We start from the raw sequence: 17,435 nt of genomic DNA on the forward strand, positions 1-17,435 counted from the left end.
TTAAAACATGCGGCTTGGTATGCTGTTATTTTGCCAAGTGATTGAACTCAGTTTTCAACAATCGGTTGATAAAATAGGCAAAACATTTTCAATGCATTGGAAAAGGGATCCAATGCTCAAATTGTAAGGTTATGGATTCGATTCCCATGGCACACATATACTGAAGAAATGTGTAGCTGGAATGCACTGGAAATGCTTATTTACACTGAGTTGGAATCTTTTGAACCTTTTGTAGCTTTGGATGAGAGAATCTGCTAAATGCATAAATGTAAATGTACAACATAAACTATCTAGTATCTAGGGATCAGAATATTGCATTAAAAAGCGGGTGGGCTCTTTTGTCTTGGGTCATCCACATTGCAACACCTGGGCAATCATCCACACCACTGTTACACCGTGGCATCAAATTTTGCATGAGCTTACTTTTTTAATTTGTGAAAAATATATGGACTTCTGTATTTGCTTAGCTCGGCATGATTTTCTCTCGCTGTTTGGTACCTGCTGCATCTTTTTATTTCAACAAACTTCCTGGCCCACCTGCTGCTGTGTCCTTGTATGCGCTCCATTTCACATTAATTTGATTTTAGCCATCTGAATCTGCTGAATCGTACATTGTCTGCCATAGTGAAATAGACAATGCTGCAGAAATGTGCCTAATTCTTAAATTCATAGCATGGGAAAAAAAGAACAACTGAGCAGTGTAGGTTTTATTCAAAATGTTTCCTTCTTTTTGTGTTAGATGCCTATAAAGTGGATGGCCTTGGAATGTATACACTACAGGAAATTTACCCACCAAAGTGATGTCTGGAGTTACGGTAATTTGTTTGCATGACTTTATTTTTCAGCAACTTAAATAATAATATAAGCCCAGTCTAAAAATAAGAAAGTTAAATGGTTGTCGTTCTCGAACTCTTTTATTTATAGACATAATATTGGTCACATTTGAAAATAGATATTTGGAAATGAATGTTTGGATTTAAAAATTTAAATAATGCAGATAATGTTGTTTAAGAACCTTAATTATATTGAAAGTGGACAGAAAAATATTTGCATGACATATGCTTTAAAAAAGGCCATGCAAATATAACTCATCTACATGCAATCCAAAAAATCATCAGTAACTCACCAAACCTGAAATATTTTAGTCTCAATACAATCTACAAAGAGTCTCAATCTACAAAGAGTTATAAAAGTTTATTGGATCTTCTTCAGGAGTGACTATCTGGGAGCTGATGACATTTGGTGGAAAACCATATGATGGAATCCCAACACGAGAGATTCCCGACCTCCTGGAGAAAGGAGAGAGGCTCCCTCAACCTCCCATTTGCACTATTGATGTCTACATGGTCATGGTCAAATGTAAGTCTGCCTTGCTTGGATTCCCACCTGCACCATTACATTTTTTTGTTCTTTACACCCAGGGTTTAAGGGCCGGGGCCGTCCGGGGCTAAGCCCCTGCACATAGGCTGAAGGTCGCGCTCTGCTCTTGCCAGTGTACCCGCTGCGCTTGTGCGTGTGTACTGGCTGCGCTGGTGCGTGTGCACTGATGCGAAGGGAATAATGTGTTTTCATTCATTATGGGGCATACTCACCAATGCAAGTTCAACGATTTGCGCGAGCAGATTACATACAAAGTCAATGCAAAGACGCAACCAGGCGCGTCCTCGCACGGGGCGATGCAAATGACGCGAATTGGGCGCCGCAATTGCCGAGAAAACACGCGCTTTCCCTTTAAATGCGTCTTCGCGCAAGTTATGCATCTCAAGCGAAAAAACTCAGAACTTCAAGAACGCGCTCTCACGCAGGATCATTTGACGAGAGAGAGAGAGAGAGAGAGAGAGACAGAGAGAGAGAGACAGAGGTAAGAATGGTGCCCACATCGAGAAAACTTATTAGAAGACTAGAAACGTGTAAAGGATTAAAGTATGTATGTCACTCATTTAATTACATTATGTTAAAGGATAATTCCGGTATTTAACACTTTGAGTCTCATTTCTGGTTTGTTTTGGATGAACTACAGTGATGGACACTGAAATTTTGACAATGGGTCGTGTCTTGAGTTTTTGACTCGTTTAGAAGCGTCTCTTGACTGCTTCAGAATGGAAGTCAATGACCATGCACAAACATGTCATTAAAACAACACTTAACGTTCATTTTCAAAACTGTACTACTCACCGAGTGGTTCGTGGTGTTCGTTGATGATTAAAAACAAATATATTGGCGCAATGTATGATTTCAATCCGTGTTATTTGCTATAGTGGAACTATTTTTTCAGATACCTCACAACCGCGTATATACTTCCGCTCTATATTTGAGTCTGAAGCGTTAGCACACTCCCGACCACTTGATGGCAACAACCACTTTGCCATTTATTCTGAGAAAAACCGAGTGAAAAAACTACAACCACATGTAAACAGACCCTTTTCTGTTTCCCGGCGGCGGAGTGATATATCAGCGAGCAATGAGTCTTCCAAGAGAAGTCAATGGAATTTTACAAAATGCCAAATAAAACACGACAGAAACTGTATTTCGCTACACAACTTGTTTTTAATCATCAACGAACACCACAAACCACTCAGTGAGTAGCACAGTTTTGAAAATGAACGTTAAGTGTTGTTTTAATGACATGTTTGTGCATGGTCATTGACTTCCATTCTGAAGCAGTCAAGAGACACTTCTAAACGAGTCAAAAGGTCAAGACACGACCCATTGTCAAAATTGCTGTGATCATCACGGTAGTTCATCCAAAACAAACCAGAAATGAGACTCAAAGTGTTAAATACCGGAATTATCCTTTAAGGATAACACTGGATATAACTCATTGTATAGTTTAATAAAATAATGTATTTTGATTACACAAATCAAACCTAACTATATGATTGTTTTAGCTGCTGACCAGCATTGGGAATCTCTATGGCTAATTTCTAAGACATGTTGATGATACAGTACTGTGTGTTGTACCTTTTCTTGTTAATTGAGTCTTTTGGGGTAGCCTATCTTATCCCTAGAATTATTCAAGGAGGTTGATTCTTTTAACTTTAAAGTTGTATCAGTTGTGCATGATGACATGTGCAACAAATGGATATAGGGTGTCAAACTCATAGATTTGCATCATTTAAAATTCAGAAGCTCTTTTTAAAATATTTTGGGTCAACCTCTGGCACAGCTTTAAAGCTGAAACTTATCAAATCCTATCAGAGGTCCAGAATGTCATTGAAACAGACCAGTGGCTTTGCTATCATCAGTATTAAACATGTTACCCCTTGAAGTACCCCTCCCCGCAGAGCCCCCCCACATAACAAATCCCAATTTAACCCCTGTTTACACCCAAACCTAAAACAATATTTTATTTATTTGCATATTAATATTATTTTAGAGGTTTTAGTGCCATTGTTAATACTGGCAACCTTGTTGTTATTAAATTGTAACACTTTTCCTGCAATGCTGTTTGAACCAAATTTAAGAATATAATTTTATATGATTAAGCTTATAATATGATATACATAGTGTTTTTAAAGGTGGGGTGCATGATCACTAAAAGCCAATGTTGACATTTGAAATCACCTAAATAAACACGCCCCTTCCCCAATAGAATCTATACCTTCTTTTGATAGACCCGTCCCACACATACGCAACCCAGGCAACGATGTCAGTTAGTAGACATGTTGGCAGTTAGCTACAAGTTTGTTTTGGTACTCGGCCCGACTCCCTTTTCCAAAGTGTTTTTCCAAAATCGTGCATCTAATGTGACATCTATTGATTCTGAATAAAAAATATTTGCAGCTCTCACGCTGCTGTGATTTTGTCATGGGTGTCATGGAGGGATGTGGGGTCATAGGTCATCATATTTCATCACTGTAGATGTGAACAAACAGGGATCCAGAAATGATGTTGCTCCTCTGGAGTCTGATTGACAGCTGATGGCCACCATTCTCACCTCTTGCCATGTTACAAAGCACAAACACATGACCCCCAGAGACGATCTCATTCACTTCTTTATATTATACAATTTATTAAAACCTTTTTACCATAAGTACATATTTGTTTATTTTTACAAATTATTTACATTTTTCTTTAAAAGTCTAGTAAGATAAGAGAAAGCTCACTGCATTGTGTAAGTTCCCCAAAGTAAATCTTCTGTGCTTTGCTGTCTGCTGTTTATATCTAAAGATAATCTGCTACTGTATGTGTGCTCCTCCAGGCTGGATGATAGATGCAGATAGCAGACCCAGGTTTAAAGAGCTTGCAGCAGAATTCAGTCGAATGGCAAGAGACCCACAGCGTTACCTCGTGATCCAGGTAAGAGCCTTGCAACTAGTGTTGGTAAAGCTTTTCTGAAATTACCAAGGTTCCTATCATTTAAATGGTCAAAAAAGGCAAAAAATGGTCCCAAACTGCTAGGGCAGTACCATTTAACTCTTTCCCCGCCATTGATGAGTTATCTTGTCAATTAAGAGAAAATGTTTCCCTGCCAATGACGAGTTTTTCCGGCAATCCGTAATACCACTCTTCTGCAACTTATAAAACCTAGAAATATCGCTCTAGGGCAAACAGTTGTATGTCCGCGTATGTTTTGAGTATCACTGTGAATCTGATCTTTTTAAAAGTCCTCCACAAAAATTGAATTATCTCAGCTTTTTGCTCAAAATGTTGTGTTTTTGAAGAAATTTGAGAGTTGATAAGAAGAGAACTAATGGAGGTAGGATGAAAAAAAAATTTTCTTAAAGCAGAAGGTCTGTTCTGATATATTGTATGTTTATATATTTAAAGAAGAACATTTTCTGGAACACATTCAACTTTTGTTAAAATCATGAAAAATGCTAGTGCTGGCTTGCAACTTAAAAAAAAATGCTGGTGGGGAAAGAGTTAAAAGGGTCCTAATATGTACCATTTAGGTTTAGATATGTATACATTTAGTAGCCTACCAATATGTACCTCTGAGGTACTAATATGAACTCTTTCATCTAGGGACCAATTTTTGACACTTTATTCTGACAGTGTAGGTCCTATCTACATAATATGTTCACTAAGTTAAAGGATTAGTCCATTTTCTTTAAAAAAAATCCAGATAATTTACTCATCACCATGTCATCCAAAATGTTGATGTTTTGTTCAGTCGAGAAGAAATTATGTTTTTTTTTATTTTTTTGAAGAAAACATTCCAGGATTGTCCTTCTTTTAATGGACTTTAATGGACCCCAACACTAAACAGTTTTAATGCAGTTTAAAATGTCAGTTTCAAAGGACTTTAAACGATCCCAAACGAGGCATGAGGGTCTTATCTAACGAAACGATTGTCATATTTAGCAAGACAAATAAAAAATAAGCACTTTTAAACCACAACTTCTCGTCTTCCTCCGGTCGTGTGACGCGCCAGCGCGACCTCACGTAATACGTCATCACGTCAAGAGGTCACGGAAGACGTATGCGAAACTACACCCCAGTGTGGAAAAAGAGGGCCGTTCCGACGTTGTTGTATGTGGAATGATACTAATTAATGTCTTTGTGTCAGTTTATTGTTTAAAATGGTCCGCAAATGTGCGTTTCTTATATGTAACATGTGACCTTTCGACGTCATTACGCAATTACGTGAGTTCGCGATGGCACGTCACACAGTCGGAGGAAGACGAGAAGTTGTGGTTTAAAAGTGCATTTTTTTTTTGTTTCATTAGATAAGACCCTTATGCTTCATTCATTGGGATCATTTAGAGTCCTTTGAAACTGCAATTTTAAGTGTTGGGGTCCATTAAAGTCCATTAAAATGAGAAAAATCCTGGAATGTTTTCCTCAAAAAACATAATTTTTTCTCGACTGAGCAAAGAAAGACATCATCTTTTGGATGACATGGTGGTGAGTAAATTATCTGGATTTTTCTTTTTAAGAAAATTGACTAATCCTTTAATGTCAAGCGCCATTATGTTTTATCTTTCTGTAAAATGAATCATATCTGAATTCGATGATGTCTGTTCCAGGGTGATGATCGCATGAAGCTGCCCAGCCCCAACGACAGTAAGTTCTTCCAGAGTCTGTTAGATGAAGAGGAGCTGGAAGATCTGATGGATGCTGAAGAGTATTTGGTCCCACAAGCATTCAGTATTCCTCCATTGGCATATACCACCAGATCACGAATGGACTCCAACAGAGTGAGTTTTCCACTAATTTTCACACATATACCCTTTAGTCGAGTGATTTAACACACCACGGTCTATCTGAGATTTGTGTAATCTGCTTTCCTCTGTATTATTATTTTTAAAATGCACTAGACTGGTTTGATTTTAGTCTTGTAATATACTAGGGCTGGGCCGATCCCACTTTTTCACGTCTGATACCGATGTGTTCACATGTGTGAAGTAAACCATAACTTAAGTATGATAAACATAAAAAAGTACCTCCGGACAGCTCTCATTTAATCTGTTTCTGCTTGCCCCACTTTACAGCATATGTTGCGTATGTCGCGTGAGTCTTCTTTACACCAAGTTGCCATGACAGTTAAGGTTCATTTTGGTACTGGATCGTATTGTACTTCCCAACTTCTACAATATTTGATCTGACCATTTTCGCCAATACCGGTCAAATATCGATACCGAATATCAGATCGACCCACCCATTTCATATACATCATGTACCCTTCCCCACTTTATGAAATGTTGACAGACCTAAGCTATTGTTGAGTTTATGTTGTAATGAAAATGTTGACCTTGGAATTTGTTTTGGTTTTTTTTCCTAGTTGTGGATTTCGGGATAACGCAGTAATGTAGTCATCTGCTTTCACAAGCACGCCACACTTCTGTATTGTTTATATGCAGTATGGACTCTATTTTAGCTTTATAACAAAACAAAATAAAAGCAAATACACCCCGTCTCCTGATACATGTCTATTGACTTACAGCTGAACCACAGATGAATTGATAGTAAAGAATCAATGCGCTCAAAAACTACTGTTTAACTGAAGAGAGCTTATTTCTGTTTTGAAAACAGCTATTGAATTTGTTGTTTCAACGATTTTGTGTTTTATTTATTTTTTAATCATGATGTTATTAATCCCACAGAGTCTTCAATAGCAACCATTTATTTTTTACTCCCTGTGAAAAGAGATTTGAGAGAATCAATCGGCTTTGGTGGCGCTATTCAGGATAAAATCACATTGAATCTGGAGAATGAGTCAAATAATGTCTTAGATAATGTATGTTTGAATCATATAAAGGACAAGAGGTCACACAGATATATTGATGATGCATTTACACAATACATCATGCATATGCATGCAACCTTCAAATTTACATATTTTAGGAGACCTTTACAATTTAAAGCACTTTACTTTCTCATTCTATAAACGATGCTCTTATTTATTGCTTGTATGATGCTGGATTGAGTTTTTAAATGAGTTTATCATCTGACTGACTTCGACCTTGGGGTGGATGGATGCTCCCACAGGCTTTAGCCAATTAAGTACCGCCTACAAAAGCACTTCGGAAAGCCTAGCCCACCTCCCGCTGCCGACAGACGCTCATCCAGCTTTCCTAAAGTGAACCTGTCCACCCCAGAATATAAAATTGTGTATGTGATGACAGCAGAAAGGGCCGTATCAAAAAGCCTCATTCATGGCAAATAATGCCTGCTTGTTGATTAATGGTATTAGGTGGTCCAACGTACTAATTATTAGTGTTTCAGTATGCATTACGTTTTTTGAGCATTCCAACATCAGCAGTCTTGTGTTTTTGTGACACGCATTAAGGCTTTCATGTGGAGCGGGAAAAGTCGGCACCACATGTGTGCCTATAATGGGCTGTTGCTGGGCTTTCATTACAGGGGCATGCTAGTGTAAATACCGGATCCTCACTAAGGAAAGATGATATTTGCCCATAGACGGGGAGTCCGGAGATGGGTATTTGCTCTCTGTTTGTCAGCCATGAGCATGTTATTAACTTTTCGTCTGTGTGGCAGAGCCAGGAAAGAACAGCCAATCAGAACACAGCTTGGTGGGTTTTCCCGACTCATAACTGTAACTTACACATGGTGAAAGATGTGTATGAAATTTGCCCTGTATATACTGTATAGTGCACTATGTTGGCCGTTTTATTTCATTCCCTCATGTTCGCTCGCTTCTTCCCCATATAAGGAACTGAAATGTCTTGGAATGGTGGATGTAAATGAATAAGTGGTTTCGGACACCACAATAGTCTTAATGTTCAGTCAGTCTTACGGTAGCACAATAGTTGTGAGATCGAGTAGGAGGGTGGTGTGATGAAACGGATCCTTTTTTGTCTAGACCGCGTTTGCTAACCATCTGTGCCATTTTGCATTCTAACTTGCGTTTTGTTTTCGTCTGACTGGGAGAGAAAAGAGAAAAGCGGGTGGTTTGAATATCAATGAGGGAAATCAATCCTTCAGAGGCTCTTTGGAACATTACAGAAATCTTTTGCCTGCAGTTTGCCGTATAAACTGAGATTTGGGAAAACAAAACTCTGCCAAATAGCCCGAGTAGCAGATTGAAATATTAGCTCAAATTCAGATCTAATCAAAATGCTTTAAAGTTTGGTTGTAAGAGTATAAGCACATTTGTGAATATGTATGTGTCCATTTGTATTGTAGCTGTGCTTTGGTTATTGATGTGAGTTTTATTGTTTATAAAAGCTACTTTTACAGATTCAGCATAAAGTTATTGGCAGCTTGTTGCATTCGTTAAAAGGTTTTAGGAATTTAGCAATCCATCCTATAATGCATGTAGAGTTTGGTGGCATGACCAAAGTTCAATTACATTCATCCAATATAAATTTAGATTAGTTTTACAAGATTAGTATTATTGATTTATTCTTAAAGGGATAGTTCAAAGAAAGTTCATTGTAATGAAGCAGATACAGGAGCACCATTGACTTCCATAGTAGGAAAAATAAATACTATGGGAGTCAGTGGTGCTCAGAAACAGTTTGGTTACAAACATTACTCAGAATGTCTTCTGTTGTGTTCACCAGAACAAATAAATTCATATAGGTCTGTAACAACTTGATGGTACATTCACATGGGGTGAAAGCGTTAACGCTTCTCATTAAATTTGAATGGGTGATGTCATGCGTTGCCGAACTGAATTGTGGATCCATCAACATTGCGTCACTGGTGTTGCTCGCCCAGACCTTGAACATTTCTTAAAGGAATAGTCAATTTTCTTAAAAGAAAAATCTAGATAATTTACTCACCACCATGTCATCCAAAAGGTTGATGTCTTTCTTTGTTCATGCAAGAAGAAATTATGTTTTTTGAGGAAAACATTGCAGGATTTTTCTAATTTTAATAGACTTTAATAGACACCAACAATTAATACTTAACACTTAACAGTTTTTTTCAATGGAGTTTCAAAGGACTCTAAACAATCACAAACGAGGCATAAGGGTCTTATCTAGCAAAACGATTGTCATTTTTGACAATAAAAATAACAACTATACACTTTTAAAGTACAACTTCTCGTCAAGATCCGGTCGTGATGCGCCAGCGTGACCCCACGCAATACGTCATGACGCCAAGAGGTCACAGAGGATGAACGCAAAACTCCGCCCCAGGTTTACAAGTGTGTTAAAAGAGGACCGTTCCTACGTTGTTGTATGTCAACTGATACTAATTAATGTCTTTGTGTCAGTTTATTGTTTACAATGGTCCGCAAATGTGCGTTTTATATATGTAACACGTGACCTCCCTACGTCACTATGCATTTACGTTAGGTCGCGCTGGACCAGACCTAGAGAAAAGTTGTGGTTTAAAAGAGCATATTTTTTATTTTTCTTGTCAAAAATGACAATCATTTTGCTGGATAAGACCCTTATGCCTCGTTTGGGATCGTTTAGAGTCCTTTGAAACTCCGTTGAAAAAAACTGTTAAGTGTTGAGTTAAGTGTTAAGTGTTGGTGTCCATTAAAGTCCATTAAAATGAGAAAAATCCTGCAATGTTTTCCTCAAAAAACATAATTTCTTCTCGACTGAACAAAGAAAGACATCAACATTTTGGATGACATGGTGGTGAGTAAATTATCTGGATTTTTCTTTTAAGAAAATGGAATATTCCTTTAACTTGTCAAGCACCAACGAGTGCGTCAGCCAATCAGATCGCCTTATGCAAATAACCTAGTGCGAGTAAGCCAATTACATTTATGCAAGACTGGAGCATGCGGTGCGGCCACTGTGATTGGCTGTTGGCCATCTTACAGTAAGGATTTTAGGATTGAAGTTGAATTTGTATTTATGTGCAATAGTCTTGTATGGTTTTACATCCATTACACTACAAATAAAGAAAATGATCAAGTGGGTTTAAACAATTTTATCTTTCAATAATTCACTGAATTATCCAAATAAAAGCTTTACCATATGGTTATCAAAATAGAAACCATATTGTTAGTGAATAAAATAAAATAAATAAAATCAATGATTTCAAGGATTCAAGGGGTTTATTTGTCAGTTGTATAGAGACTTTATAACTAGTAGTTAAATTGCAGCCAGGTCCGCTCCATAGACAGAATAGAATAAAAAATAAAATAAAAATAAAATAAAAATACTATGTAAAGAATAAAAAATAAAATGGAATAGTATTTACAGAATAAAATAGTATGTGCAGAGCAGTACTGAAGACTATATAAATGTTGACTGAATAAATATTGACAATATTGATGTACAAGAGACTAATATGCAAACAGGTTGTACCATAAGTGTGCCATAAGATTTTGGTCCTACTGCCCACTCTTCTGTTCAAGTCTAGTTTTACATTCGCTGTAACAGTCTTAAGTTGTCTGTTTCCTCTTCATCAGACAAGTACTCTCTCAGACAGAAGCCTTCATTCACAGCAATGAGCTCGAGAATGATCAAAGAGAATCGTGGGTGGCTGCTAGAAAAGAGAGGATGGAGAGCGAGAGATAGAGATAGATGAGATGATAGAGAGAAAGCGAGATAGATGAGATGGGTGTTTTGTGCTTAGTGGTGACACAGAGGAAATGTCAGGGCTAAAGGGAACAGACATTAAATTCAGGACACAGACAGGGTTTCTCTGGGCACACAGAACACCTGCAAAATTACAGAAGGAAGATCGAACAGAAGAGCAACACATGGTATTGTGGTAATGTTTTTGCCATGGTACACTTTCAGAAAAAAAAAACTGATACATATTAGGACCTTTTTAAAAGGTACCGTCCCAGTGAGAACTTTTGTTCCATTTTGGTACTAATATGTGACCCGTCACATGTGGCCTTTGAGGTACAACAGTGTAATTTTTGAAAAGAGACCGTCCCAGTGACAACTTTTGAACCTTCTGTACATTTTTTTCTGAGAGTGTACCATCTGATATCATTACTGTACCATACTATAACATGGCAGATTCACACAGGCATCACTCATTGTGCCCAGGACAAAAAGAAGAGTTGGCCATAAAATGTTAAATAACCCTGCCACAAAAGACTAAAGATTTAAAAATGAAATAATGTGCACTTATATTTAAGTACTGTGAATAGTGCATAGCTGCATATGACTCAATTTGTTTAAGTTCACAGTATGTATGTGTTTTAAAACTAATACAACTGGTTTACTTAAATGGTTTGAGTTGAGTTAACTTTTAGGTTTTACAGTGTATTGAAATTCTTATTTTTTGTAAAATAAAAAAAGTCGTTTTGTTTAAAAGTCGTTTCCTTAAGTCATGAAAATAGCAGGCCTTTAATTGCTGTAATTGTATGGATAGCCTACATGATCCGTGTAATCTCAAAGAATAATTTACAAATATACAAGAAAAGATTTGTAGTTTATTTCTAACAAACAGGAGATAAAGAATTTACAAACATGTGGAAAATCAATTTCAGCACTCGGACAGCCCTGTGAGTATTTTGAAAAGCATGATTTAAAAAAGTTCTCATCTCACCATATTCAGAGGTACAAAGTCATCATATACAATAAATCTGTGGGGTAGCATTTAAAAAACATTTCAAAATAAATGCAGTATTTGCATTTTGTTTAAAGCAAAACATTCAAATACTTAGCACGCTAAAGGTGAAACAGCTTTTTACACCTTTTAACGTTGCATAATATGTCCTCATTTATGTTCAAGAGACTCAATAATAATCTTTTACATTTTAATCCTTTAATTTTTATATTTAAAAACGTTTGTGTGCTGTCCATGTGTGTAATAGCCCAAGCAAGCGCATGTTGGGGTCTCGTTTATAGGCGCATATTACTAATGCGCTCTTTAAATAACAAAAATAGTAATGGGCCATTTGACTTTAGAACAGGTTTTATTTGGTCAATGGCGTAGTCTATTGTAGTTGCCTCAAAATAGCAACACGCCAACAAACACACCTCGTTTTCATACACCCCCATAGCACACCCATGGGCGCACAAATGAGTGCAAAAGAATTTGCTATTTAAACAACGTTACACTAGGCGTAAAAATGATAACTGCGCCGGCCTGTAACAAAAACTACTTGCGTTGCGCATTGCGTTGCATTGCGCCGGTGGTATGATTGGGCCCTATAAGTTCCAAACATTGATAAAAACGTTTATAAATTAAATTCAGACCTCTTTGTTTGGTGAAATATACCTGTAAATTATCACAGATGTTCAAATACAAATATGCTGTATATTCCACTGTCATTTATACAAATATAACTTAAAGTTGAATCTCCCTTGGGGTAAATGTGCATCTGGTTGATTATCACTGTATTTTTAATTGTTTTTCTACAGAACCAGTTTGCATACCAGGACGGAAGCTTTGGCATGGAGGAAATGATGGCCACTATCCCTCGGGTTGTGGCTGTATCTGCAGTAAGCCCGGCTTGTTCCTCTCAAAAGCAATCTGTGGCCCATCAGGGGGCCTCAGGGTCCTCTGAGGCATTTGAAGACAGTCGCTGTAATGGCACACTGAGGAAGAAGGCTTCACCCAGGGCGAGCACCGGGGAGGACAGCAGCGGTCAACGTTATTGCGCAGATCCAACCATGATGCTGTGCGAGCGTGGAGCCAGAGCTGAAACAGACCAGGATGGATACATGAGCTCCATACAGGACAAAAAGCCCACAGGTAATTGAAATAAACTGCAGAGCGAGCAGAATTGTTAAAGAAGCCTGATTGTAAAGGGCTCGTGGAGAGTTCGTTCAATACCTTTGTAAACTATATTGAAGTTCTTTATCTGAAAGTTTTCATGTCTTAGTCACTCATGCTCAAAACTTTGAATCAATCCAGGACTTCAGAGATAAATCCTAGAGTCTGTCAGAAAAATCTGCCGAGATCAATGATATTTGCCGTTACCTTACAGCACTAGCTGGCAATCAACAAGATGTTCTCACTTTATACCACTCTTAAAAGTCCTGCTCGCTCTTGACTTTTCCTCTTCTCTTTTCTCCTGCAGATTATCTTAACCCCCCTGTAGAGGAGAACCCATTTGTCACCCTACGCAGAAACGGAGAGCTCCACAGCGCCTCTAATGGGCAGCCCAAGGTGGAAGAGGACTATGTCAACGATCCGCTTTACCTCAACACCTTCCATAACTCCGGGGAAAAGAGTCACGACGTCCTGAGGAAGAACGGAGTCCCTGGGGCTCACGCAGCGGCAACAGTAGTAGCAGCTAATTCTGGCACTTCGAAAAGCCAGAATCTTCCCCAAACAATTCAACTACCAGCACCCAGTACCCATATCACAGCACAGCCTCTGTACCACGGCCAACAAAGCATCTCTACGCTTTCAGGCCACCCCCTCCACTCTGCCCATCCTGGACACGTCCTCCATCCAACGCACACCCTGCATCCCACTCACTCCGGGACCATCATGGTCGACAAAAAGCCCAAAAAGACATTCGACAATCCTGAGTACTGGCAGCACAGTCTTCCGCCCAAGGCAACTCTCCATAACCCCGAGTACCTGCAGGACTGCAGCACACGCTTTTTCTACCGGCAAAACGGTCGGATTCGGCCTGCCGTGGCCGAGAACCAGGAGTACCTGTCGGAATATGCGCTAAAGCCGGGCACCGTGTTGCCACCGCCCCCTTATCGCCAGAGGAACACTGTTGTGTAGCAACATCTGCCAATTGAAACGAAAGACAAAGTGGGAAATATACAGGTAGAAAGAGACCATCTAAAACGTTATTTTCACCCTGGCTCTCTCACACCAGCATTCAGATGTCTCCTATCCTTTCCAAACTGGATTTAACGCTCAACTTTCAACGATCTGTGTAGGCTTCTTGTCCAGAGGCATGACATCTGCTTGTGTTTCCTCAATCTGATCATCATTTACACCTGTTCCCCTCCCACCATTTGGAAAGCTATATAACAATCCCCATCGCATTATATGGTAGATTCATTGCAAGAGGTACCTGTATTTACTGTAAGTACGAACCCAGTGCCACACGGTGTGGACATTTGGACATAAAAACAAAAATGCGTCATTGATTTTATGCGTCATTGAGCAGACAGGAGCCATTCTTTTGTGCAACGCCAACAATTTGGATCTTGTTTTGGGTTGAATTTTGATTTAAAGCTACTACAGTATGATCTGATGTAATTTATAACTTTGATTATTGTTGTTAAACAAGTATAGTTTACTTTAGATTATATGAGAAGGCTGATATGTCGTATGCAGGGCCATCATCAAGGGTAGACAACCCGGGAGTGTTCCTGTAGCAGCTCAATTGGTTGAGCACTGTGTTAACAATGTAAAAGGTCATGGGTTCGATCCAAAGGACCACACATACTGATAAAATGTAGAGCTTGTAATGCACTGTAAGTCGCTTTGGATTAAAGCACCTGCCGAATGCATAAAAGTAATGTACGTGAATAATATCCAAACCCTTGGAGAAGGGGCGTTTAAGATCCTCTTGTACTGCGGTTTGGAAAAAGCTAGACTTCAGTAATGGCCCTGAGTGTATGTTGAATCCTGTTACATGGTTTGTATTCATATGTATTATATCGCTCAAGCAAGGCACTTTTATTTTTCATCTTAATACTTGTGAGCCATTCTCTTTCAATGCGCAACAAGACTCGACATATTTCTTACGTGGTAACAGTCCACAATAGACTTCTGAGCAGCACACATGTAACAACATGTGTAAAGAAAAACAGATAAAGAGAAACACTCCACGCTGAGAAAAACTCTCATATCAGCCTGTTTGTGAAATACAAAAGCCAGGCCTTACTGTAGCCTGCTGCTGAATCAATAACTTCATAAAAACAGATCTGCGGCAGTCTACTCTAATAATGTTTTTATTGTGGATCTTGCCGGCATTGATCTGTACACTCACACAGTTGTCACCTTAATGTAGCCTTCCTTTATTTGTGCCATTTAATGTGAGGAAATTAAAACCCAAGTTGAAAAACTGGATGTACCTTGAACTTATTGATGTTAAAATCAATAATAGCGACCAACATGTCTGTCCCACGTAGACGGACGTACGCAAAAGGATATTTACACACCAGGTTTGCACGAAAGACTCAAGAGCACATGACACCTGGTTTTGAAATATGGCCGGAAAACTGTTAACTGTAACTGTATGACTTGGGTGAATATTAATGACCACATGCAACTTCATGCAGATGCACAAAAATGGGAAACGATCAAGACGGCAGCTTTGTTCATAAAATGTGACTTTGGAGACATATGAAACGGTAGACAGGAATACCATCATGCCACAAGGAACAAATGAAAATGGATTACGGGAATGTTTTGCCCCCGGGCCAGAGATGTGACTGCCTCAAATCTGTTATCTCCGTTTGAACTGTCTCCCATAATAACTTTCTATATGGATTGTGGAAGTATGAAGAGGTAACTACAATGATGAAGATGACATCAGGATTTTATTCCTCTCAAAAGCTTGGAAACTTTGCAACATCTTGGATATGAATCATGCCATCCCTGTTTCTAAGGCCAGATTGGTGTATAGTTTTGAACACTGCCAGGCACTTTTTGCTAAGAGGAACAATAATGCGATGTTGATTGATAGGACATGATATGGTTTTATAGCACTTAACAGCCTGGCACGGCCGCATGAGTTTGTTTTGAGCACCAAAAGCACTGATTGAATTATTATGATCACAGCCGAGATGACTTTAAAGCAAACATCACCCGCCCTTGTACTTTTGTTTTGCCGCATCATGTTTTATGTGCATTTGTATGTGTGTATGTGCTTACAAATATGAAGGTTTTGCGGTAAAATGGAGCACTTTATTATCAAAAGCGACAAAGATAGAAGAGAGATTTTTCGTTGTGGGTTTCGGTGTTGCCATGTGATAATAGATTAGACATTTTTGGCTCTCTACTGAAAACAAAATCAGGGAATTTTAGTGACGTGCTGTGGTTTTGCCAAACACAGATGTTTACTAATGAAAGTATTTATCGCAAGCTTTTCACCCGTCTGAAAAATAATGATCTGCCAATCTGTATCTAGCGGAAAGCAATTGCTGAATAATATATTTAAACATATGACTATTCTTAGATGCACCTCTAAAAACAATAAGAGACACTTTAATACAAAGAATCAGATACTTGAATTTACTTATTTTAGCTCCGGTAGAGTTTGGGGAATGTTAAGTACAAAGTGTAAAACTGAGGCCATGTGATATTCTCATTTATGTTTACAATATGTTAAATGCTAACTTAGTCACCGTTCAAGGGTTAGTCAATTTTCTTGAAAAAAAATCCAGATAATTTACTCACCACCATGTCATGCAAAATGTTGATGTCTTTCTTTGTTCAGTCGAGAAGAAATTGTGTTTTTTGAGGAAAACATTCTAGGATTTTTCTCACTTTAATGGACCCCAATACTTAACAGTTTTAACGCAGTTTAAAATTGCACTTTCAAGGGACTCTAAACGATCCCAAACAATGCATGAGGGTCTTATCTAGCGAAACAATTGTAATTTTTTGGCAAGACACAACTTCTCGTCTTCCTCCGGTCTTGTGACGTGCCAGCGCGACCTCACGTAATTGCGTAATGACGTGGAAAGGTCACATGTTACATATATGAAATTCACATTTGTGGACCATTTTAAACAATAAACTGACACAAAGACATTAATTGGTATCATTCGACATACAACAACGTCGGAGCGGTCCTCTTTCTCCACACTTGTAAACTATGGGGCGTAGTTTCGCATACATCATCCGTGACCTTTTGATGTGATGACATATTACGTGAGGTCGCGCTGGCGCGTCACGCGAATGGAGGAAGACGAGAAGTTGTGGTTTAAAAGTGCATATTTTTAATTTTTCTTGCCAAAAATGACCGTTTCACTAGATAAGACCCTTATGCCTTGTTTGGGATCGTTTAGAGTCCTTTGAAACTGCAAGTTGAAACTGCATTAAAACTGTTAAGTGTTGGGGTCCATTAAAGTCCATTAAAATGAGAAAAATCCTGGAATGTTTTCCACAAAAAAACATAATTTCTTTCTAAACAGAAGTTTAAAAGTCTTTTTTTCCATATTGTGACA

The 17,435-nt window shown here is 38.4% G+C and overlaps 1 protein-coding gene across 2 annotated transcripts in view; it reads left to right on the plus strand.

Annotated features, from left to right (window-relative positions):
* The window catches only part of LOC135733466 (receptor tyrosine-protein kinase erbB-4), a 457,412-nt gene extending 440,630 nt beyond the window's left edge, over positions 1–16,782 (plus strand). For both annotated transcript variants that reach the window (XM_065252090.2, XM_065252091.2), the window contains exons 22-27: positions 740–815; positions 1,213–1,359; positions 4,202–4,299; positions 5,973–6,143; positions 12,705–13,038; positions 13,367–16,782. In XM_065252090.2, coding sequence (XP_065108162.1) covers positions 740–815; positions 1,213–1,359; positions 4,202–4,299; positions 5,973–6,143; positions 12,705–13,038; positions 13,367–14,028 — 1,488 coding nt within the window. In that variant the 3' untranslated portion in view covers positions 14,029–16,782. The remainder of the gene's footprint in view (positions 1–739; positions 816–1,212; positions 1,360–4,201; positions 4,300–5,972; positions 6,144–12,704; positions 13,039–13,366) is intronic.
* The last annotated feature ends 653 nt before the right edge of the window (positions 16,783–17,435 follow it).

This window comes from Paramisgurnus dabryanus, chromosome 15, assembly GCF_030506205.2.
Source record: "Paramisgurnus dabryanus chromosome 15, PD_genome_1.1, whole genome shotgun sequence".
NCBI lineage: Eukaryota > Metazoa > Chordata > Actinopteri > Cypriniformes > Cobitidae > Paramisgurnus > Paramisgurnus dabryanus.